The 22244-nt window shown below is 48.4% G+C and overlaps 1 protein-coding gene across 2 annotated transcripts; it reads right to left on the reverse strand.

Moving 5' to 3' along the window:
• Window positions 1–15797: 15797 nt before the first annotated feature.
• Window positions 15798–19574, reverse strand: LOC116530729 (free fatty acid receptor 2). 2 transcript variants are annotated; one of them, XM_032249022.1, is made up of 2 exons: window positions 19189–19574; window positions 15798–17827 (listed from the first exon to the last, which is right to left on the reverse strand). In XM_032249022.1, exon 2 carries the CDS (start codon window positions 17822–17824, stop codon window positions 16835–16837), a length of 990 nt encoding a protein of 329 aa, XP_032104913.1. In that variant the 5' UTR covers window positions 17825–17827; window positions 19189–19574; the 3' UTR covers window positions 15798–16834. The 2 variants fall into 2 exon arrangements, with proteins under 2 accessions (XP_032104913.1, XP_032104912.1); XM_032249021.1 differs by having other exon boundaries at window positions 15798–17825; window positions 19182–19563.
• Between the last annotated feature and the right edge of the window lie 2670 nt (window positions 19575–22244).

Raw genomic sequence — 22244 nt, forward strand, 5'->3', positions numbered from 1 at the left:
ATTCCTGAGCCTCAGAGTCCTCCTCTGTGAAGGGAGATAATGAAAATACCCTCCCTCCAGACCCAGTTGTGAGGATTCAGTGAAGTCTGGGATATGAAGTACTTAGCCTTCAGTGTAGCACACAGTAGTTGCTCAGTTAACAGGGCCTAAATGCTAGAGCAATTTGAGTTTTCTTCTTGGTATATGTTTGGTAAGCAGTATTAATGAAAAGAGTCAAACTCTGTAAAATATTTTGAAGAGGTTTATTATGGGTGACCATGGCCCGTGACACAGCCCGCAGGAAGTCCTGAGAACATGTGCTCAAGGTAGTCAGGGTGCAGCTTGGTTTTATAATTTTAGGGAGGCATGAAACATCAATCAAATACATTGAAGAAATAAATTGGTTTGGTCCAGATAGATGGGATAACTCAAAGTGGGACAGGCTTCCAGGCTGTAAGTAAATTTAAACATTTTCTGATTGACAATTGGTTGAGTTTGTCTAAAGACCTGGGATTGATAGAAAGGAAATGATCAGGTTAAGATAAAGATTGTGGAGACCAAGGTTCTTTTGAAGTCTTATTGTGGCTGTCCTTAGAGACAACAGATGGCAAATGTTTCCTATTCAGATCTTTGAGAGGTGTGAGACTCTTAGTTAATCTCTTTAGGATTGGGAGGGCTGGAAGAAAAAGATCTAGCTATGTTAATAGAGATTTTTTACAGATGCACATTTCCCCCACAAAGGACAGCTTTGCAGGGCCATTTCAAAATATGGCAAAGAAACACATTTTGGGGTAAAATATTTTGACTTTCTTCTTTGTCAAGTAATGTTATGCCAGAGTAATATTGGAAAGTAAGTCACGACATATAGAGTTAAATAAAACCCATTTGATGAGAATTTATGGTTTGTAAGGCATGGTTCCCTGGGCCCCTTAGATAGGAGTTTGGGCAGGATAAAAAAATCGGAGCTTAGAATCAACTAAAAACAATACTTTGTATGTTTATTATGAAATAATATATGCTCATGGGAAAAATGTAAACGGTATAGAATTATGTAAAGTAGAAAACGAGGCTGGGTGCAGTGGCTCATGCCTGTAATCCCAGCATTTTGGGAGACTGAGGTGAAACAACTGCTTGAGGGCACGAGTTCTAGGCCACAGTAAGCTATGATTGTGCCATTGCACTTCAGACTGATTTTTAGTGATAGCCTCACTCTGTCACTAACAGACAATTTTTCTTTTGAGGCCGAGTCTCGCTCTGTTGCCCAGGCTGGAGTGCAATGGTGCATTCTCAGTTCATCACAGCATCTGCTTCCCAGGTTCTAGCGATTCTCCTGCCTCAGCCTCCCAAGTAGCTGGGACTACAGGCACGTGCCACCATGTCCGGCTAATTTTTGTATTTTTAGTAGAGACGGGGTTTCACTATGTTGGCCAAGCTGGTCTTGAACTCCTGACCTCGAGTGATCTGCCCACCTTGGCCTCCCAAAGTGCTGGAATTACAGGCGTGAGACACCGTGCCCAGCTAACAAACAAAATTTTAAATGAAAAAAAAGAGAAAAAGAAAAAAGAAAATTGACCTACTTCCCTCCTCCCAATTTCCTAAGTAACCACTGTTGGCTATCAAATAGTCTTTGAGAATTTCACATACATATGCACACATCCCATGCTTTCCTAGCAGAAGCTGAGAATTCAGACTCCAGAGTCATACAGATTCAGGTTCTAGTCCTGCCCTGCCACTTATTTGCTGTAAGATACAGGACAAGTTATTCCATAATCACTCTAAGTCTCTGTTCCTTTTTTTTGGAGACAGGATCTCACTCTGTCACCCAGGCTGGAGTGCAGTGACGTGATCTCGACTTGCTGTAGCCTCCATCCTCCCACCTTAGCCTTCTGAGTAGCTGGGACCACAGGTACATGCCACCATGCCTGGCTAATTATTTGTATATTTTGTAGAGACAGAGTTTCTTCATGTTGCCCAAGCTGGTCTTGAACTCCTGGGTTCGAGCGATCCTCCCAAAGTGTTGGGATTACAGGCGTGAGCCATGCGTCCGGCCAGTCTCCCTTTTTGTAAAAAGAAAAGTCATGGCAATACCTATGTCATTGTGCTTTGGTAAGAATTCATTGAATGGTTCATGCAGAGAGATAGCTCCGCACTCACATGTATGAAGGTCTCAAAAACACTCAGCTGCTGTTATTGTATATATATAGTCATGCACCACATAAGAACATTCTGGTCATTGACAGACTGTGTATCCATACGATGGTGGTCCCACATGATTAGAATGGAGCTGAAAAAATCCTATCACCTAGTGACGTTGTAGCTACTGTAACATCATAGCACAACGTGTTACCTTTTCTATGTTGAGATACACTAGTACTGTTTGCTCCAGTTGCCTGCAGTATTCAGTACAGTACCATGGCTTGTAGCATCGGAGCAATCGGCCATACCATTATAGCCTAGGTGTGCAGTAGGCCATCTAGGTGTGTGCAGGTACACTCCATGATGTTTGCATAGCGACACAATTGCCTGCATTTCTCAGAACACATCCCCATTGTTAAGTGACATGTAACTATACTGATTTTAAGATTACAGATAGTACTGTTTCTTTATTCTCTTCTGTAACTGCTATTGTAGCTTTATAAGATGTCTTAGACCCCTTTCCATACTAAGACTCGTCTTGAAGGCCATGCCTGTAATCCCAGCACTTTGGGAGGCAGAGGAGGGTGGATCACTTGAGCTCAGGAGTTTGAGACCAGCCTGGCTAACACGGTGAAACGCTGTCTCTACTAAAAATACAAAAATTAGCTGGGCATGGTGGTAGGCACCTGTAATCCCAGCTGTTTGGGAGGCTGAGGCAGTAGGATCGCTTGAACCCAGGAGGCAGAGGTGGCAGTGAGCTGAGATTGTGCCACTGCACTCCAGCCTGGGTGACAGAGCAATACTCTGTCTCAAAAAAAAAAAAAAAAAAAAAAAAAGAAAAGAAAAGAAAAAAAACTCATTTTGGTTTGATGCAGGGGTAAAAGACCCCCTTGTCAACTTCCTCATCCCTAAGTTTCTGCTTTCTGGGCGATTTATGGTGTCTGAGTATGGATCGCGGAGGCACAGCATGTGTGGTACCTGGACCTCTCAGGGTTTGCGGGCCGGTAGTAGCCTCAGCTGCCCAGGAGGTGGCAGGCAGAATCTGGGGAAGATGCAGGTAGCACATCCTCCCCAGAAAGTGTGGGGTGCTTTACAGCCTTTATCTCTGTGAGCTATACCCTTTGGACCTGGTGTGACTTTTGAGTCACATCTTGCTTCCCTCGATGGGGCCATGCACCCTACTTTCACTTTTCCCTGGGGGTCTTGTGGCAGAGTTCAGGCTATCCAGAAACTAAGTTAGCAGATCCCAAGAGCTGATATTATGGTTTTACAGAACCTGCTGTATAGAATTTTTTTTTCAGGGTGCCACTCTGTCGCCCAGGTTGGAGTGCAGTGGCACAGTCTTGGCTCACTGCAACCTCCACCCTCCAGGCTCAAGTGATCCTCCCACCCTGACCTCCAGAGTAGCTGGGACCACAGGCTCACTATACCTGGCGAATTTTTTGTGTTTTTTCGGTAGAGATGGGGTTTTGTCATGTTGCTCAGCCTGTCTGGAACTTCTGAGCTCGGGCGATTTTACCACTGCAGCGTCCCACAGTGCTGGGATTACAGGCATGAGGCATTCCGCCTGGCTGTCTAGACTATATTTTAGCTGGCTTTATGATTACATTCTAGGATATTTTTCATTTCCTTTTTTAAAAAGGAAGTCTACTAGTTATGGTAAATGGCAATTTTCATCCCAACTCTCTCCCCATATACATAGTGCTCTTAGTTCTGGGACTTATTCTCTCTCCTTCCGGGATCGAAGCCCCCTCTCCTTCCTTCTCCATCCAGCTCTTCTCTATAACGCTACTGATCTGAGAGTTCCACTTTTCTTCTTCTTTCTGCTCCTGTAATGTCACAAAACTCAGATGTCCTCTTTGCTCCAAGGTCCTTGGATAACTTACCCTTGTCTGTGCCTGGTTCCGTGTTTTTTTTGTGTGTGTGTGAAATACTTGTGGCTAACAACAGTGAATCAATACACGAATCTCCTTTTGCTGCCTCCTGAAATCACATTGTAATGATAGTAGAGAGATCTTTTAGAAAGGAATCCCCGTAAGTACAGGGAGAACATAAGAGGATGCAGTACCACCAAAATTGTGCCATCTGGGCAGCAGATGAATGAGTGGTAACTGGTTGCTGACTTAGCAGGCCTGTGAAAGTTGGATCATAAGCCAACAGTGGGAAAAGCCAAGATTCAATGAAGTTTCTACTGAGGAATCCACATAAAGCTCATGAACTGGTGGCAAAGGACAAGCTAACATATGGAAAATAGGCTGAAAGTTATTATTTTTAGAGGCAGCGTCTTGCTTTGTTGACCAGGCTGGAGTGCAATGGTGTGATCATAGCTTACTGCAGCCTTGAACTCCTGGGCTAAGTGATCCTCCTGCCTCAGCCTCCCCAGTAGCTGGGAACCCAGGCTAATATGGAACTCCTAGGCTCAGGCAGCCCTCCAGCTTTGGCCTCCCAAAGTGCTGAGATTACAGGTGTGAGCCACGGCACTCAACAATTCTTTTTTTTTTTTTTTTTTTTTTTGAGATGGAGTTTTGCTCTTGTTGCCCAGGCTGGAGTTCAATGGCATGATCTCGGCTCACCGCAACCTCCGTCTCCTGGGTTTAAGCAATTCTCCTGCCTCAGCCTCCCGAGTAGTCGGGATTATAGGCATGCACCACCATGCCTGACTAATTTTGTATTTTTAGTAGAGACGGGGTTTCTCCATATTGGTCAGGCTGATCTCAGGTGATCCACCTGCCTCGGCCTCCCAAAGTGCTAGGATTACAGGCATGAGCCACCAGTCCCGGCCTCTTTTCTGCTTTTAAAGCAAATCCTAGACATCATATCATAATATCTTTATTTGCTTTTTTTTTTTTTTTTTTTGAGATGGAGTCTTGTTTTGTCGCCAGTGCTGTAGCACGATCTTGTCTGACTGCAACCTCCAACTCCCGGGTTCAAGGGATTTCCCTGCCTCAGCCTCCCGAGTAGCTGGGACTACAGGTGTGTGCCAATACACCCAGCTAATTTTTGTTAGTAGAGACAGGGTTTCACCATGTTCGCCAGGATGGTCTTGATCTCTTTTGTGATCCGCCCACCTCGACCTTCCAACGTGCTGGGATCACAGGTGTGAGCCACCACACCGGTCTCCTTTATACACTTTTTACGTATCTAAAAAATATTAATCCCCTCCCTTCTCTTCAATACGAACAAACCACCAAGAATTACCATATATATGACGACAACTTCTAACAAAAAACATAGCGACCAATACCAAAAAAGGCAACTTAGAGCAGGGAGATGAAGATGCCTCAGAGAGACCCGAGTGGACATTACAGTTATGAAACAAGGGCCTCATGCTATGAAGATATAAACACGTGCTCGGATATGAAAAGCAAGAGCAAAAATGAAAAACTAAGTAGAAGGGCTGGAGGGTAAGGAACTCTCACAGAAAGTAAAGCAAAACAATGGGAAGAGAAAACTTGGGAAAAAAGGGAAATGAGAGGGCCTTTGCAGGAGGCGCAATGCCCCCCAAATAACAGGCATTCCAGAAGGAGTGAAGAAAGAAAACGAAGGCAAGGAAAACGTCAGAAAGTGTTTCAAGAGAGTTTTCCCAAATGGAAGGACGTCGTTTTGTAGACTGAAAGAGTCCACTGAATGTCCAGTGGATGGCATTTTAGAACCCTTGTGAGAAAGGTAAGGATCCTTCAGGCTTCCAGAGAGAAAAAAGCAGGCCATGGACAAAGGACAGGAGTCATGATGTCTTGGGAGTTTTCAGCCAGACTGGACGCTAGAAGGCAATGCGGCAGTGCCTTTCAAGTTCTGAAGAAGAATGATTGCCAGTCCAGAATGTTCCATAAGTAGCCCAGTATCAACTAAGCATGAGAGTAGGATAAAGACGTTTTCTGACATGCAGGATTTCAAAGCATTTTCTTTCTTTTGTATTTTTTTATTTATTTTTGAGATGGAGTCTTGCTCTGTCGCCCAGGCTGGACTGCGTTGGCACAATCTTGGCTCATTGCAACCTCCGCCTCTCAGGTTCAAGCAATCCTCCTGCCTCAACCTCCTGAGTAACTGGGACTGCAGGCATGTGCCACCACGCCTTGCTAATTTTTTGTATATTTAGTAGAGACGGGGTTTCACCATGTTAGCCAGGATGGTCTCGATCTTCTGACCTCGTGATCCGCCCCACTTGGCCTCCCAAAGTGCTGGGATTACAGGCGTGAGCCAATGTGCCCAGCCTCAAAGCATTTGCTATCTAAAGAAGCTGCTTCAGGGTTGGCCATGGTGGCTCACGCCTGTAATCCCAGCAGTTTGGGAGGCCGAGGCAGAAGGATGACTTGAGCCCAGGAGTTTGAGACCAGCCCTGGGCAGGATAGTGGGACTCTCTCCTTTCTATAAATAAACAAAATAGCCAGGTGTGGTGGCATCTGTAATCCCAGTGCTTTGGGGGAATTGCAGGGAGAGGATTGTTTAAGCTCAGGAGATTGAGGCTGCTGTAAGCCATGATTACACCACCGCACTCCAGTCTGGGCAACAGAGCAAGGCTCTGTCTCTAAAAAAATAAATAAATAATAAAATAAGTAAATAAAGAAGCTGCCTAAGGATGTAAACCAAGAAAAGGAAGACAAGAGCAGAGAAGCAAAGAGGCTTTCCACTTCAGAGCTTCAGGTGTGAGCTGGCTGGGCACGGTGGCTCACGCCTCTATTTCCAGCACTTTGGGAGGATGAGGTAGGTGGCTCACATGAGGCCAGGAGTTCAAGACCAACATGGTGAAACCCCATCTCTACTAAAAATACAAAAAGTTAGCTGGGCATGAAGGCACACACTTGTAATCCCAGCTACTCGGGTGGCTGAGGCAAGATAATCGCTTGAACTCGGGAGGCAGAGGTTGCAGTGAGCCAACATCACACCACTGCACTCCAGCCTGGGCAACAGAGTGAGACTCCATCTCAAAAAAAAAAAAAAAAAAAAAGCTGCAGGTGTAAACTGTACACCTGGTACAAACCACCACCCAGGCCAACTGGAGCAGGCCAGAAAGTTCCAAGAGACATTTCTTCAGGAAGATGAAATCTGAATCCTCCTAAAACCCCTGAAAGTCTTTTTATTTTTATTTTTTTTTTGAGACAGAGTTTCACTCTTGTTACCCAGGCTGGAGTGCAATGGCGCGATCTCGGCTCACCGCAACCTCCGCCTCCTGGGTTCAGGCAATTCTCCTGCCTCAGCCTCCTGAGTAGCTGGGATTACAGGCACGCGCCACCATGCCCAGCTCATTTGTTGTAGTTTTTTTTTTTTTTAGTAGAGACGGGGTTTCACCATGTTGACCAGGATGGTCTCGATCTCCTGACCTTGTGATCCACCCACCTCGGCCTCCCAAAGTGCTGGGATTACAGGCTTGAGCCACCGCGCCCGGCCAACCCCTGAAAGTTTTTAGAGGGAGGAGACAGGATAATTGACAGAGAGTCTGAGGTTGAATTAGTGGTAAACATGTAGACTAAATGCGTGAAAAAATAAGGCGATTATTAATTCCAGGGACTCGGAAGGAAGGTTGTGCAGGATAAACTTACTACAGAGCTCCACTGTGAATAATGTTGACGTAGTCATGACCATGCAGACACTGAATATTTTCTAACAGTGGTAATGGGAGCAGATCGGGAAGACAGGGTGGGAGAGGTGTTGTACGCATTGGGAAAAGAACAAGAGCATAATCTTCATCTGCCACAGGTAATTCAAAGATAAAACCTGACATTGAGAAATGGAGAAATACAGTGAAATAAGCAAGCCCCTTACAGACACAAAGGGATAACCATTTTGCTGAAAAGAGGCAGTAGCAACTGCCTCCGGGAAGTGGTAAGTGACCGTGGTGCAGGGAGAGGGGAAGGAAGCAAGATATTTTTCAGTTTAATCTCTTGATGCATTAAGTGATGTGCTAGTCTAACGGATAAAAATATCAAGCAGACAAAAATAGAAGCTATCAGCTAGCCATACACCCAGTGAAGTCAGTAACTCGGGATTATGTGAATGTGTCAAGAGGGAGAAGAGGGAGCCCACCTAGGAGTGGGTGGAAGGAAAGTCCTTTGAGGAAATAAAGTTTGAGTCACAGGCGGGCTGAAAGAGGGGGAATTCAGCCGGATGAGTATCTGGGGAAAGAAGGCTCCGAGAAAAGGGAACCGTAAGGAGAAGGAGCTTAGTGAGCTGTCGGTAACAAGTAAGAAGGAGTGAAGGGGTGGGAGGAGGGCTTGTGGGGAGGGAGTAGGGATGAGCTGAGTTGGGCGAGAGCCAAGTGCCAGATGCTTCAGGGCCTTGTTGGCCTTGGGGAAGGCATGGGATTTTACTCCGAGGAACATGAAAAGTATCTGGAGACCTTCAAGCAAAAGAATTAGCCAGGCGTGGTGGTGCACACCTATAATCCCAGCTACTCCGGAGGCCGAGGCACAAGACTTGCGTGAACCCAGGAGGCGGAGGTTGCAGTGAGCTGAGATCAAAGTTGAGTTGCACAGTACTAGGACAGGATTCAAACCCAGGACACCCTGCTGCCCCTTCCTGGAGAGCCCACAGCTTGTACCCTAGAGGACCAGGACTAAATTCACTGCTTCTCAGCCCTCACCGAACTTCACAAGCAACTGCAGAGCTTTAGAAAATACAATGGCCAGCCGGGTGTGGTGGCTCACGTCTGTAATCCTAGCACTTTGGGAGGCCGAGGCAGGTGGATCACAATGTTAGGAGTTCGAGACCAGCCTGACTAACATGTTGAAAACCCGTCTCTATTAAAAATACAAAAATTAGCTGGGCAGGGTGGCATGTGCCTATAATCCCAGCTACTCAGGAGGCTGAGGCAGGAGAATCGCTTGAGCTCTGGAGGCAGAGGTTGTGGTGAGCTGAGATCATGCCACTGCATTCCAGCCTGGATGAGAGAGAGAGATTCCATCTCAATAAATAAATAAATATACACACACACAAACAATGCCCAAATGCCCTGGCAGCTTTGGAAACTCCTCCAGGGGCTCTGGAGTGCAGCCAGGATTGAGAAGCGGACCCAGGCTGGAGGCCTTCTCTCATCCCCTGAGCTCCATGCTTCTGTCCTTACACCTTCCTTTCTGTTGCAGGCCAGTGGACCCGGGGACAGCATGGGATGGCTCTCAGTGACTCCTTGGCCTTCCATCACTTTCTTGGAGCCCAAGAAAGAGAGAGGCCCCTTCCTCTCCCCAGCCATGACTCCTCCTGAAACCCAGGTTTCTTGCTGGTCTCCACCTGCTCTCAGCATCAGACATCTTACCCTACCCCTGCTGCCTTTCCTTTCTCAGAACCTCGATGGAGGTGAGTCTCCATTGCTCTCCCCAACTTTCATTTTTTTTTTTTTTTTTTTTTGACAGAGTCTCTCTCTGTCATCCAGACTGGAGTGCAGTGGCACAATCTCGGCTCACTACAACGTCTACCTCTCAGGTTCAAGTGATTCTCCTATGGCAACCTCCCGAGTAGCTGGGACTACAGGCTTGTGCCATCACACCTGGCTAATTTTTTTTTGTATTTTTAGTAGAGTCAAGGTTTCACCATGTTGGCCAAGCTGGTCTCGGTCTCCTGACCTCATGATCTGCCCACCTCGGCCTCCCAAAGTGCTGGGATTACAGGCATGAGCCACTGCGCCTGGCCATGGGTGGGCTTTTTATTTAAAACATCTAGATTTAGGAGCAGTGACTTTACTTTCCTAACTGTTTTTTGGAGGCTGGTCGTAGCTCAGACTGACAGATGGCAGAGGACAATGTGTGGGGAGAGGGAGCCTGGGTGAGCATGTAGCTTGGACAGCCCCTCCTTGGGTAAGCTACCGGTGGCCAGCTGGCTGCGGCCAGCGTTTGCAGAGTCGGCTCCCCTCCCGCACTGCTTGACCTCACATCTACTTTCTCAGACCTTTGAAACTCTGCCAAGTGGGTTACTGGACGACCGCCTCTGAGGGCTTAGAGATCTTTGGCCCAATTTCCTGACTGGATGTGCAATTTGTAGATGAGAAATGTCCTCATTTCCTGTGACTACAGAAAAATAATGAAATAAGAAAAAAGAAAGTGGGGCAGAAGTATTTACCCACAGGAGGCAGGGCAAGGTGAAAAGAAGAACTAGCAGAGACCCAGCGCTAAGAGGCAGGTCTTTTAAGGGAGTGACGCTGGAATCATGGCTGTGTGTTTGTTCCAGACCCTCTCCACCCCCACCGCTCCCGCCCCTCCTTTTCCAACCACAGTATTCACCACCAAGCCACACGGCACGTGAGCACTGGTTGTGTGGGCTGATGAGAAGTTCTGAGGAAGGGGCCCAAGAGCGTCTTTTCCAGAAAGGAGAAGTGAAATAGTCAATGCCAGGTTCCCCTTTCCTGCTGGTCAGGGCTCCAGGTTGGCCAGCTCCCTCCCCCCTGTTTCCTGGTAGCTGCACTAGGCTGTTGTCTGTGTTATTCATTAACCAGGCACTAATATTTCTGTTTACCCATCTGTCATCCTGCTTTGGGGCACGGGGTTCAGAGGAGCTGTGCAATCATACAGCCACCCGGATGCTTTGGAGTGGGCCCAGCCAGCCACATTTAACTAGTGTTTACTGTGTCGGAAGCACTGTGCAAGAGGCTTGCTTGAAACGTTGATAGGGAAAGAGAAAGTTCTCTCAAGGAGGATGTTATCTGGCTGCCATTTGAGCATATGTACTGTGAGGGGCATGCAGGGATATGCCTGAACTCCTCATAGCATAGTAAGAGCCCGTTATTAGCATCTCCTGCCAAACTGCGTTCAAGATCTTCATATACACTCCTAGTGCGAGTGTATATGCCACAGAAATTGACAAATGCAGTAAATCAGGGCTTCCTACCCTCTGTCTATCTATCTATCTATCTATCTATCTATCTTATCTAGTATCTACCTACTACCTACCTATGTATCTCTATCTACCTATCTATCTAATCTAGTCTAATCTACTATCTGTCTATCTACCTACGTATCTGTCTATCTAATCTGTCTGTGCTGTTGGTTCTGATTATCTGGAGAACCCTCATCAATATGCCTACAGATTCTGAAGCCCTGTGGGGGTGAGGACTGTCATCTATAGTTTGGCAAATGCTTCAGGTGATTCCAATATTTGCTTCCAATTGAATCCCCTGTTCTAGCCCTGCACTGGCCTTGAGGCGTGCTAAGGTTTTCCCTCTCCTCAGAGTCTTTGCATCAGCAATTTCTGTTTCATCGTTCAGGGCTCCGCTGAACACCACTAACTTGGGAGATTCCATTTCCGAATGAAGAAACAGGTCGATGTGTCAAGTGGCTTGTTCCCAGGTGATGCAGCTGCTGCTGGCTCAGAGGCCACACGCTGAGAAGCTCTGGGCCGGAAGACTGTGAATGGGGACAGAGTGGAAGAAGATGAGGCTGAGGAGCTGAGCAGGGGCTTTTAGGTTACAGAAAGGAATTCAAGTCTATTCTAAGAGCCTCTAGAAGCCATTGGAGGAGTTGAAGCAAGAGAGTGGAATGATCTGATTTCCATTTTAAGAAGATCATTCTGGCAGCTGCGCCTACCCGAAGGTACCTGGAGGGAAATGTTTGTTAGGACCAAGATCATGTGCTTGAGAGTTAAGAAACCATAGACTACTATGCAAACATGCAGGATTTTCACTGGGCTGGCAGCTCCCTGCAAAGTCCATGCAAAGTGTTTCCTTCCTGACCACGAGGTGAGGAGTTCGAGACCATTCTGTGTGGCTACATAGCATGTATCTTCTAACCAGGCATGGTAGTGGATGCCTGTAATCCCAGCTACTTGGGAGGCTGAGGCAGGAGAATTGCTTGAACCTGGGAGGTGGAGGTTGCAGCGAGCCAAGATTGCACCATTGCACTCCAGCCTGGGTGACAGAGCAAGACCCTGTCTCAAAAAAAAGAAAAAAAATAATAAAAGACCTTTTCTTGTCCCAGCCAGTGTTCTTACTTCCTTCTCATGTGTCAGTGAAAACAGCATGCACTTTAGACTCAGGAAGACCTGGATTTAAACTCCCTGCCACCTATTGGCCTTGAAAAGTGCCCTTAACCCTCTCAGGCCCCTTCTTGACAAGGTGCCTGGCATTTAATTTGTTCTATTATTATTATTACTACTGTTACACAGTCTTAAATCCCCAAAACATTTTGGTTAAATTTTCTGGGCTTGATTCCTTGAGTTAGTGTTCTTCTTAAAATTGTGTTGCTCAGGCTGGATGCGGTGGCTCAAGCCTATAATTTCAGCACTTTGGGAGGCTGAGGGGGGTGGATCACTTGAGGTCTGGAGTTTGAGATCAGCCTGGCCAACATAGCAAAACCCCATCTCTACTAAAAATACAAACATTAGCCATGTGTGGTGGTGTGCATCTGTAATCCCAGCTACTCGGGAGGCTGCGGCAGGAGAATTGCTTGAACCTGGGAGGCAGAGGTTGCAGTGAGCTGAGATCACGCCACTGCACTCACTCCAGCATGGGCAACAGAGCGAAACTCCATCTCAAGAAAAACCCCAAAAAATGTGTTGCTCAGTTCTGAACCTGCTGCTGATTAGACTTAAGTGGAATGGGGATTATTGAGGTAGGAGGTGGGACTTGACCTCAGGGATGGGGTTCAGACCCTGTACCAAATTGAGGACTAGCTAAAACAGGGAAAGGGTGGAGCAGCTTTTCATAAGGCATGCCCACCAGAGTGCCATGTTGACTATGGCCATGGCAACACCTGGGAGTTACCACCCCTTCCCTGGCAATGACCTGACAACCCAAAGGTGACAACCCCTTCCCTAGAAATTTCTGCATAAACTGCCCCTTAATCTATGTGCAATTAAAAGTAGGCAAAAATCTGACTGCAAAACTTCCCTGAGCTGCTGCTGTCTGCCTATGGGGTGGCCCTGCTCTGCAGGAGCAGTCACGGAGCTGCAACAGGGCTGGAGCTGCAACACAGCTGCTTCAACAAAGCTGTTTTCTTTCACCACCGGCTCGCCCTTGAATTCTTTCCAGGGCAAAGCCAAGAACTCTCTCGAGCACAGCCCCATTTAGCACTCCTGCCCCGCATCAGTATCATCAGCTTGTCTAGATATGATTTCTTTTCATGTCATCCAAATCCAATTAGCTTTTGTGGAAGCTGGCATACATGACAGAGTCATAGCGCATGTACAGTCAGCTGAGAATCCCAGATTTTTTCTCACATATTATTGCCATGCCATTACGTAGTTGACCACCTACTATATTATTTCTATCTTTTGTTTGTTGGTTTGTTTGAGACAGAGTCTCTCACTGTTGCTCAGGTTGGAGTGCAGTGGCATGATCTCAGCTCGCTGCAACCTCTGCCTCCCAGGTTAAAGTGATTTCTGTGCCTCAATTTCCCAAGTATCAGGGATTGCAGGTGCCTGCCGCCATGCCTGGCTAATTTTTTTGGTATTTTTAGTAGAGATAGGGTTTCGCCATGTTGGCCAGGCTGGTCTTGAACTCCTGACCTCAAGTGATCTGCCCATCTCGGCTTCCCAAAGTGCTGGGATTACAGGCATGAGCCACCACACCCAGCATTATTTCTATCATTTTTAATGTTTACTTATTATATTTCTAATAAGTGAGGGTACATCTGTGTACATGGATTTATATCTTAGAACTACTTAATACTCTATGATTTCTCAGCAGTTTTATACATGGAGTCTCATTTTAATCCGCAGAATAATCTTGGGAGGCATATAGTATCCTAATTACTCTGATTTCGAAATAGACGCTGGAGGCGGTGGCTTGCTTCAGGCCATCCATATAGTAAGTGGAATAGACACTGAATTCAGGGTTCTTATGATACCTGTCCAGTCTTTTTTAGCAGTAGGAAAATAGAAAAAGAGCTTTCAATTCAGTGGGACTAATAAGGAAAGTTTTTCTCGAGAAAGTGAATATTGGGTGGATTTTTGTAACTGAGAAAGAAGCAAGCACCAGGAAATGGGGGAGGGCTGGGTACAGTGGCTCGTGCCTATAATCCCAACACTTTGGGAGGCCAAGGCAGGAGAATCACTTGAGGGCAGGAGTTCAAGACTAGCCCGGGCAACACCCCGTATCTACAGAAAATAAAATAATTAGCTGAGTATGGTGATGTGGACCTGTAGTCCCATCTACTTGGGAGGCTGAGGCGGGAGGGTGACTTGAGCCCAGGAGCTTGAGGCTGCAGTAAACCATGATTGTGCCACTGCACCCAGCCTGGGCAACAGAGTGAGACTCCAGCTCTAAGCAGGCAAGGTGTCTGACGAACAATTTCTTGGACAGATTGGGCTTCCGAGCTAAGACAGTGATTCCTGACCCTAGCTGGCCACCTGGGGCACTTTGTTTAAAAGCTCACCTGCTGGGCCGCACCTGCAGAGATTCTGTCAGGTTGTAGGTGGCTGTCTGTATTATTTTCACATCTCCACATGTAATTCTGATGTACAGCCTGGGCTGCAAACTACTAGGTTAGGGGCTGGAGGTCAGTTAATTAGAGAGAACGGTCTAGGAGTCCTTACTGTGGAGAAATGAGCTAGGCAGGTAGAACTGGAAGGGGAGAGTGGGCACAGAGCAAGGAAAACAATGGTACAATATGAGTTCGTTGGGGGAAGCATCTTTTTTATTTATTCATTTTAATTTTTTTTTTTTTAGACAGTCTTGCTCTGTCACCCAGTCTGGAGTGCAGTGGCTCTATCTCAGCTCACTGCAACCTCCACTTCCCGGGTTCAAGTGATTCTCCTGCCTCAGCCTCCTGAGTAGCTGGGATTACAGGCGCGTGCCACCATGCCTGGCTAATGTTTTAAATTTTTAGTAGAGACGGGGTTTCACCATGTTGGTCAGGCTGGTCTTGATCTATTGACCTCTTGATCTGCCCGCCTCGGCTTCCCACAGTGTTGGGATTACAGGCGTGAGCCACCATGCTTGGCCAGAAGCATCTTTTTAAAATAAATTTTTAAAATTAAATTAAATTAAAATTTAAAAATTGAGAGACAGGGTTTCACTATAAGACCCCGATCCACTATGTTGCCCAAGTGGGTCTCAAACTCCCAAGCTCAAGCCATCCTCCTACCTCAGCCTCCCAAATTGCTGGGATTACAGGCAGGAGCCCCTGCACCTGGCCAGGGAAACATTTTGATGATAGGAGAGCTCTGCAGGTTTCTGAGCAGGAGGGTAACATGTTTTAAGCCCCTGTGGCAGACAGATGACTGTGAGTCGGAATCACCCTGAATCCTTTCTAAGTCCAGACTCTACTGATCCCTCGAAACAGGATCTCGTCAGTGCTCTCACTTCCTTTGCCCACACCACCTCTTCATCGTAAGACGTTTCTGTGGTTTCAGATGCATCACTTCCCCCCTTTGGTGCTGAATCTGCTTCTCTCTCCCATTTTATTTATTTATTTTTAAAATTTATTTGTTTATTTATTGAGACTGGGTCTTGCTATGTTGCCCAGGCTGGAGTGCAGTGGCTATTCACAGGTGCAATCCCACTACTGATCAGCACAGGAGTTCTGACCTGCTCCAGTTCCGACCTGGGCTGGTTCACCCCTCCTTAGGCAACCTGGTGGTCCCCCACTCCCGGGAGGTTACCATAGTGATGCCGAACTTAGTGCGGACACCCAATCGGCATAGCGCACTACAGCCCAGAACTCCTGGGCTCAAGCGATCCTCCCACCTCAGCCTCCTGAGCTCTCTCCCATTTTTGCCCTCCCTATGCTTGCAGAAGTGTTACAAAAATTGTGGACACTCACTTAAGCGTTTTATCATCTTTATTTTCCATCTGCTAGACCAGATTGCTTTCCCTTGTAAGAAGCAGTGCCAATTTCTGATTGCTGGGTACCGACCCATGTCCTGGCCTGTATGGGGTACCACGGAGGAAGGTGATAAGACCCAGACCTCTGACAGCTCCTAGTTTAGATGGGGAGACAAGATAACATGTGAAATCAAACAGAGCACAATGAAAAGGCAACAGGTCAGACTGATGCAGAGAAACTATCATTAAAGGTCTAAGCCCCGAGGCCTCCCTGCTCGTTTCCAGGCTCAGAACCTTTCTGAGTCTTTTTTGACCTCATTTAGTATTTCTCTTCTATCTCTTTCCTGTTGGTTTATCTCCAGCACCAACCACTAGAGCAGTGTCTAGGTGTTGCTTTGAAGCTTGCATCGAGGTTGTTATAGGACTCCCTGCTTTAGCCTGGCCACCCCCTAACTACCAACCACATCACAGGGACTGGACTCATGTTAGCTATGCTGCTTCCCCAGCCTGAAAGTCCTTTTTTTTGGAGACGGAGTCTCGCTCAGTCACCAGGCTGGAGTGCAGTGGCGCCATTTCCATTCACTGCAACCTCTGCCTCCTGGGTTCAAGTGGTTCTCCTGCCTCAGCCTCCCGAGTAGCTGGGATTGCGTGTGCCACCACGCCCAGCTAATTTTTTGTATTTGTAGTAGAGATGGGGTTTTTCCCCATGTTGGCCAGGATGGTCTCAATCTCCTGACCTCGTGATTTGCCTGCCTCGGCCTCCCAAAGTTCTGGGATTACAGGCGTGAGTCACCGTGACGGGCCGGTGCTTCCATACCTAACTATTTCTTCTTGCATCTCTGAGCTATGCTCCTTTGAGTAGGAAAATTCTGTCAGGAAGGGATACCAAGCTGGTGAAAGGCTTTTGTTCAAAGTCCCAGTCCCAGACTGGGTCTGAGGATTTCTGAATCTGGATGGGAACCCTCCTGCTCCCCGTCTCGCAGCCTTTCCAGCTCCTGTGTAACCCAGGCCACCTCCGAAGGTCCAGGGAAACTGCTACTCCGTAGTGAAGTCCGAACTCGGCATTCCCTCTCCCTGACTCACACCCCTGTCCCCATTTGTCCCTTCTGCTGTGTCTTTGCTTCTGCATCCCAACAGGGAGGAGCCCTGATTCCGCAGCACTTGCAGCCCTCTGCCAAACGCCCTGCGCATCACAGAAGAAGAGAAATAGAAGAGCAGAGGGTCCACACTGGCGTTGAGTGAACTGAACACCACGGCGATCGCCCGCCACCAGGGGCTTTTCTTCTGGTAATACCCCACCAAGTGGGACACGTTGTAAGGTCCAAAGCACACCAGGAAATTGAGCAGCGTTACCACGGCCAGCCCTACGGCCCGGCGCCGCCTCTGGGCCCCCACATGGGGCTGGGAGAGCATGATCCGCACAAAACGCCAGTAGCAGAAGATGGTGACCACCATGGGGATGAGGAAGAGCACCAGGCACAGCTCCAGCCGCACGGGCAGCACCACATCCAGCTGTTCGTCGGTGAAGTTCTCGTAGCAGGGAATTTCATTGCCACTTCTGGCCTGCTCGGTTGTGTTCAAATACTGAACGATGATCACGATGGTGCAGTGACCAAAGGACATAATCCAGGCCACAAGAGCTGCAATCACTCCATACAGAGGCCGGCGGGAGAGCTTGTACTGCACGGGGAAAGCCACTCCCACATAGCGCTCGATGCTGATGCCCGCCAGCAGCCACGTGCTGCAGTAGATGCTGCTGTAAAAGCCGAAACCCGTGAGGGCGCAGACGATCTCGGGCAGGTACCAGTGAAAGTTCGACGCAGCCTCGATGATCTTGAAGGGCAGCAGCAGCAGCAGGAGGAGGTCGGCCAGCGTCAGGCTGAGCAGGAGGATGTGCACAGGTGCAGGCTGGGGCTGGCGGACCCGTCCTATGAAGGCCCGCAGGGCCAGGAGGTTGGCAGGGAAGCCAGTGAGGAAGATGATGATGTAAGCTGTGAGGGTCAAGGAGCTCTTCCAGTCCAGCATCCTGGAGGGGAATCAAAAAGGGCGGGGTCAAGGGGTCTCACTCACAGCCTGCGCAGCCTGCTCTCGTTCACGATGCAGACATCCTCCCCGGCACCGTCCCCTTCCCAGGACAGTGCTTTCTGATGCCACCACGGTTTGCTCACACCACCTGCTTGAACTGCCCAGAGCAATTATTGACTTTGCCTGGGCGGGATATTAAGCAGTAGTGATTACGTTTGCCATCATGTGTCTCTGGGGGTGGCCAACCTGTGGCTTTCCAAGGGAATTTCCCCTCCAGTTTCCCTAGCTTTTCTCCTCCTATCCTCACAGATAGAGGAAGTTAGCGTCACCAGTTCCTAACTTTACTCAAGTCCCCTTCTCAGACAGAGACCTGCGGGAGAGAAAGGCATCAGTGCGGGCAGAGAGCTGTAAGACGCATGTCAGGATAACGAGGCTGTGGGGCCCCAGGCCCCGATGCCCAGTGCCAGCTTTCCACAGGACCCAGGTGCCCAGCCGCCAGCCCAGCTTCCTCCTTCCCTTCCTCTGTTTCGCAGAACATAGATTCTCCCCCACCTTGTCCTCCCCTGCCTAACACCAAACTCCGGGACTTTCTAGAAAAGGGGAAGCTGGGGCCTGCCGCAGTGGCTCACGCCTGTAATCCCAGCACATTGGGAGGCTGAGGTGGGCAGATCACCTGAGTTCAGGAGTTCAAGACAAGCCTGGCCAATGTGGTGAAACCCCATCTCTACTACAAATAGAAAACGAAATATTAGCTGGGCAAGGTGGCGGGTGCCTATAATCCTAGCTACTCGGGAGGCTGAGGCAGGAGAATCGCTTGAAACTGGGAGATGGAGGTTGCAATGAATCAAGATTGTGTCATTGCACTCCAGCCTGGGTGACAAGAGGAAAAACTCCATCTCGAAAAGAAAAAAAGAGAGAGAAAAGAGAAAAGGGGAAGCTGGGAGGCTTAGAGTGGGGTGGAGGGAGGAAGGACGGACCAGCACTAGCCTTAGGAGGAAGGCTTGTCCCCAGAAGCCCTTGGAGGAACAACATTTAGAAAAGCCCACAGGCCTTCACTGGCTCCTGAGCCTCGCACTCTGATCAGAAACAGAACTCGTCTTCTTCACGGGGTAACTCAGTTTCCACTTGGGGTGTCACGCTTGCTAGCCCCCAACGTTGGTTCCGTCCCTCCATCCACTCTCCAGCCTCGGTCTCCTGGCTGTTTCCTTACCCCGCCCCGCCCCCAACTGGCTCCTTTCTCTCTGTATGAGCCTTCCATTTGGTTCTGATAGCCTTCCTCCAGACCCCCAGCACCGTCCCCTCAAATCTCATCCTGGACTCTCTTCCCAGAGCACAGGCACGACACTAGCTGCCTTGCCTTGTCTTGTTCCGGATAGATGGCTTCTCAGGATTGGTCCTGAAGGAAGGTCTGCAAGCTTCCCGGAGAGAGGAATGGAGCTTTAGCCCCTGCTTCTGCCCATGTCATGCAGGAAAAAATGGTGAGGAACCTGGCTGGTAGGAGGCCTTTATACCAGCACTAGCCACGTGACCAGAGAAAGGAAGGCCAGCCTTTAAGCACTATTTCCTCTCAAACCCAAAGGAAGGGCCCAGTATCTTTATTCTCTCCCTAGAGAATCCTCACTCTTGACTTCCAAATGCAGATTTTGCTGTCCTTAATCCCTGATTTTAAAAAAATCCCAGGCATTTTTTTTTTTACTTCCCAAGTCAGATTATTTTCTCTTCTCTTTCTTAGGCAGTTACTTCTGTCATTCTGCTCATTCTCGGGAATGAGCTTTCCTCCTTCCTTTTCCATCTTTTTTTTTCTTTTTTTTTTTTGAGGCTGAGTCTCGCTCTGTCGCCCAGTCTGGAGTACAGTGGTGCAATCTCGGCTCACTGCAGCCTCCGCCTCCCAGGTGCAAGCGATTCTCCTGCCTCAGCCTCCCTGGGATCACAGACACCTGCCATTACACCCAGCTAATTTCTGTATTTTTAGTCGAGATGGGGTTTCACCATGTTGGCTGGTCTTGAACTCCTGACCTCAAGTGATCCGCCTGCCTTGGCTTCCCAAAGTGCTGGGATTACAGGCGTGAGCCACTGCGCCCAGCCCTCCTTCCTTTTCTTCTTCAATTTTTAACTTTCTCTGTGGTCTCCTGCCCTCTGCCCCCAATACATTTCTTTGGCCCATCTCAGGGTTGAAACAGGCTGGTCCTAGCCTGCATCTTGTTATGATGGAAATAGTGTGGGAGTTACAGTCATGCAAATGTGGCTCAAATCCAGGTCTCTTCATGACAACCTTGGGGCAGATCAGTTTTCTGGCTGTAGTTTCTTGCAGTCAAGTGAGCGTGGGAATTCTGACATCCCAGGATTTCTGCGAGGATTCAGTGGTCGTTTATATAAAGCATAGCCTCGGCTCAGGCCTGTAACACAGCTTCATAGAGTGAGCTACTTGGTGCAGACTCCAGAGACTAGGGCATGCGCCTGCTGTCTCTCAGGGAAAGTGTCAGGAATTCAGAAGGCCCAAGTTCAGATGCACGTGTGGCTCTTCGTCAGGGAGTGGCACTCAGGCTCCATTCCTTTCCCTGATAAAGTCTCACTATTTCCCCCTATCCAGCTTTGGTAGCCCCAGGTTAGAAGCTCATGAAGTTCCCTTTGAAATACACACCCAAGGAAGCAAGGATCATTGGAACATGTTTTCCTCCTGACCTAGAGAAGAAGTCTCTGTTCTGCCATCTGTGGCCTGAGAGTAGCTCGAATTACAGATTACACCATGCCTGGCTAATTTTTTTTTTTAGACAGAATCTCACTCTGTTACCCAGGCTGGAATACAGTGGCACCATCTTGGCTCACTGCAACCTCCAACTCCAGAAATTCTCCTGCTTCAGCCTCCCAAGTAGCTGGGATTACAGGTGTGTACCACCATGCCTGGCTAATGTTTTTATTTTATTTTATTTTATTTTATATGTTTTGTTTTGTAGAGACAGGGTTTTGCCATGTTGCCCAGGCTGGTCTTGAACTTCTGGACTCAAGTGATCCATCCACTTTGTCCTTCCAGAGTGCGGGATTACAGGCACGTGCCACCACGCCTGGCTAATGTTTGTATTTTTTGTAGAGATGAGGTTTTACCATGTTCCTCAGGCTGGTGTTGAATTTCTGGACTCAAGTGATCTGCTCACCTCGGCCTTCCAGAGTGCTGGGATTACAGGCATGAGCCCTGTGCCCAGCCGGAGTCCATGGTCTTTGCCCCCACGCTACACTCGCCACTATACCGTGAGGTCCCACGTTAGACCCAGCTTTCTTGGCAGCCCCTGGAAGTCCTGTGCATCCAACAGAGGAGGACACAGAGGATAGGCCAGGGTGGAGATCGTGTCACCTGCTTCCCACAGGGCGTGTCTGTATCATCACCAGGCTTCTTGCCAGTGGCCTTCACTCTTTCCCTGAAACCGTGAAGGAATGACCTTCAACCCCAGACTCGCAAGACTCAGGCGACTCCCAGCTTTCCACATGTCCTCATTCCCGCCATAGCCCCAGATCCCAGATGCTGCGACCTGTCATCAGTGCCCACCTCCCTGTCTCTAAACATTCTGGATACACAGGAAGTAGAGGGAAGCTTCTGTTTACTGTTTCTCTCTACTGTTTACCAAGTTGTTTAGCTTTCATGGTTTCCATGAGTGTTTATAAGACTCTGGACTTGATTATGAAACAGAACGAAGAGCTTGGGAGGAGAATGTTTATTCCTGGAATCCTGGAGAGATTGCCTGACCTTTTCCTTTTTCCTCGAGCCCCCTTTTCCATCTGCCGTCCGTGCAGAGGTGACCACTGGACTAGGCACAGGACTAAAAGGCCCTTCCCCTGCCGCTTCCAGGTTGGACCACTGGGTGGCTTGAGTGGGTTCACATCGTCCTTCGGTAAAGGCCAGAAGGCAGCTGGTTGTTTCCTTGGGCTGCCTTTCATTCCTGACCTTGAGCAAGGGAGGAGAGGCAGCAGAGTGTCTGGAGACAGAAGCTTGCAGTCAGGTGCTGGCTGATCCTGCCTAAGGCACACCAGATGGGGGCAAAACTGGTTGCGCTGTGTTCCTGTCCCCAGGCGACCTTGTCTCTGTTTTCCTCCATTACCTGCTTCTGCCACATACATGACTCATCTTCCCCTAAGAGTTGTGGTGTCATTGGAGTCACCCAGGTCTCTGTCTACTTTGCAGAATCTTAGGAAACTTAAATTAGACCGCAGATTTTCAGGAAGTGTGGGCAGGGTATCAGAAACTCCCGGGTGTCGCAGCGGGGGAGATGGCAGCACATTTGAAGATGCTTGGACATTTTCCAAGAGAGAGAGAGAAAAGGCCAGGCTTTCTTAATGCAAACCAGAAAGTGAAGTTTCTGTTTATCAGATGTGGGAGGTTGTTGAAAATAATAGATTGAGAAACTGAGTGATGCAGTGGACGTACCAC

This window comes from Sapajus apella, unplaced genomic scaffold, assembly GCF_009761245.1.
Source record: "Sapajus apella isolate SASKATOON/1434 unplaced genomic scaffold, GSC_monkey_1.0 scaffold68, whole genome shotgun sequence".
Taxonomy (NCBI): domain Eukaryota; kingdom Metazoa; phylum Chordata; class Mammalia; order Primates; family Cebidae; genus Sapajus; species Sapajus apella.

Bases quoted from the DNA above. Each gene is read 5' to 3' on its own strand.
- LOC116530729 (XM_032249022.1), bottom strand. From the start codon at position 17,824: ATGCTGGACTGGAAGAGCTCCTTGACCCTCACAGCTTACATCATCATC.